This window comes from Sinocyclocheilus rhinocerous, unplaced genomic scaffold (assembly GCF_001515625.1).
Source record: "Sinocyclocheilus rhinocerous isolate Xijiao unplaced genomic scaffold, SAMN03320098_v1.1 scaffold869, whole genome shotgun sequence".
Lineage (NCBI taxonomy): Eukaryota > Metazoa > Chordata > Actinopteri > Cypriniformes > Cyprinidae > Sinocyclocheilus > Sinocyclocheilus rhinocerous.
The window spans coordinates 1,651,811-1,653,547 of record NW_015653483.1 but is presented as its reverse complement, the minus strand read 5'-3'; the positions used below and the strand labels follow the sequence as shown (position 1 = coordinate 1,653,547).

General features: G+C 37.6%; 1 protein-coding gene across 1 annotated transcript in view; it reads right to left on the bottom strand.

Moving 5' to 3' along the window:
- Positions 1–1,737, bottom strand: part of LOC107716335 (netrin receptor UNC5B-b-like) — a 58,518-nt gene that overhangs the window by 4,492 nt on the left and 52,289 nt on the right. Inside the window, exon 12 of the mRNA XM_016522734.1 lies at positions 1,072–1,159. Within this exon, the coding sequence (XP_016378220.1) occupies positions 1,072–1,159 (88 nt within the window). The remainder of the gene's footprint in view (positions 1–1,071; positions 1,160–1,737) is intronic.

Sequence of the window (1,737 nt, the reverse complement as noted above, 5' to 3'; positions counted from 1 at the left end):
AGTCGTTTTTAAAACGAATCCCAAGCCGTTTCATGTTGATGTCAACATGAAACATTAGCATATTGCCCGCCAACTTGTTGGTTTTTCCGTTGGTCTGAATGAAAATGCAAATTCATTCTTTGCCACTAGGTGCCGCTTTTGGAGCGTAAAATAGCTGTTTCCCCGGTAACGTTGTACACAAAGCAGCATTGGGATCACAAACGCTGCTTTATCAGGCATTACAGGCATGATGAAATGAAAATGAGACCAATCGGACTAATCACAGCAAATTAGCATCAAGCAAAGGAGGGGATTGGAAAAATGAATTGTTTAACGAATCGTTTGGGAGTCCTTGAGCAAATAGGTAAAAATAAATGCATATTATAAGACAATGAAAGTGTTTTTTGACCTTGCATGCATGTCAACCTGTTGGGGACTCCCAAAACCAAAATATGAACCTTTCATTACCCATAATAGGGGCACTTTAATGTATTTTTGTCGTTTTGCCACTTATAAGGATAGTGGAAAAGAAAGATGGGGGAGTGGGATACAGAAATGTTGCAAGCCAGATTCAAACTTGTGTCGGCCACATGCGCATCAGAGCTCAGTGTGTAAAAGGACTAGGATGTGTTAACCCAGAGCCATGACTCTGGCAGTAATTATTAGTGTTTTGAGAAAATTTATGGCACCTACAAATAGTGAGAATCACAAAGCTTGCAGTCTGCAAGCTCTGAAGGCACAGTGATATTTATATATTTCATATTTGACAATAAAAAAAAACACTGTAAAAAAAGAGAGAGAGAGCCTCAGCAAAAAAGTCAGAGCTCAGACAACCATTCAGTGTTTTCAAGACATATTTGTTTGTGTTTTTCCACTGTGTCATAGTTTTGAAATGTTATTTTCTCCCTAGCGCTGCCATTGGGGTCACAATGTTTGTGCAGTCAATATTGCTCTGCAAGGGCTGTTGAAATGTCTTGAACTGGACTGTTTGCAAGTGCACAAAGTGACAGATAAATGCAAGCGTTATATGTTGGGAAATTACAGTGTTATGGGGGCAGGGCACTGAGAAAGAGTTTCAAGTAGCTGACTTACGTTGTTTTCTCCCATTTGTTGATAATGAGATACATCTCGTAGAACTTGCCCTGAGGAATTGTCCCTGGTGGAACCAACAGGCTCACCCCTGGCAAGGTAAAAGGAGAACCGAGGGAGGATTAAAAAAAAAACAATACGAATTTCTAATCTAATAGTTTCAGTATATTATTACAATGTTTTTGCACTGTAATGTGAGCTAAAAGGATGCTTGCAGACATTTTTAGAACAGTAAAACCTATTTTTCAAATCCAAACTGCAGGAAAAAAAAAAAAAAAAAGTGTGACAAAACACACAGCATGCTTTTATACATATATACACATATAATTATTTAATATAACTAAATAAAATATTTAATAATGACAAATTCTCTATAATATATATATATATATATATATTTTTTTTACATTTATAACAGCCCAAGCATATACACATAGAATGCTGCACCAAACAAATTCATAAGGGGAAAATGTAAACAATAAACCAACTCTATAGCAGATTCTAAGTGATCAAGGGCTTAGGTTGTGAGAAGGGTGTTCCTGCACAACTGGAGGCTGCAGTTTCAGGACTGCAGTTCTAGGACCCTATTCTTTTGTAACAGCGCCACCTGCCGAATTGGATCACTAAAGATGGACGACATGGACAGCAATCAGAGTGAGTAACTTTACC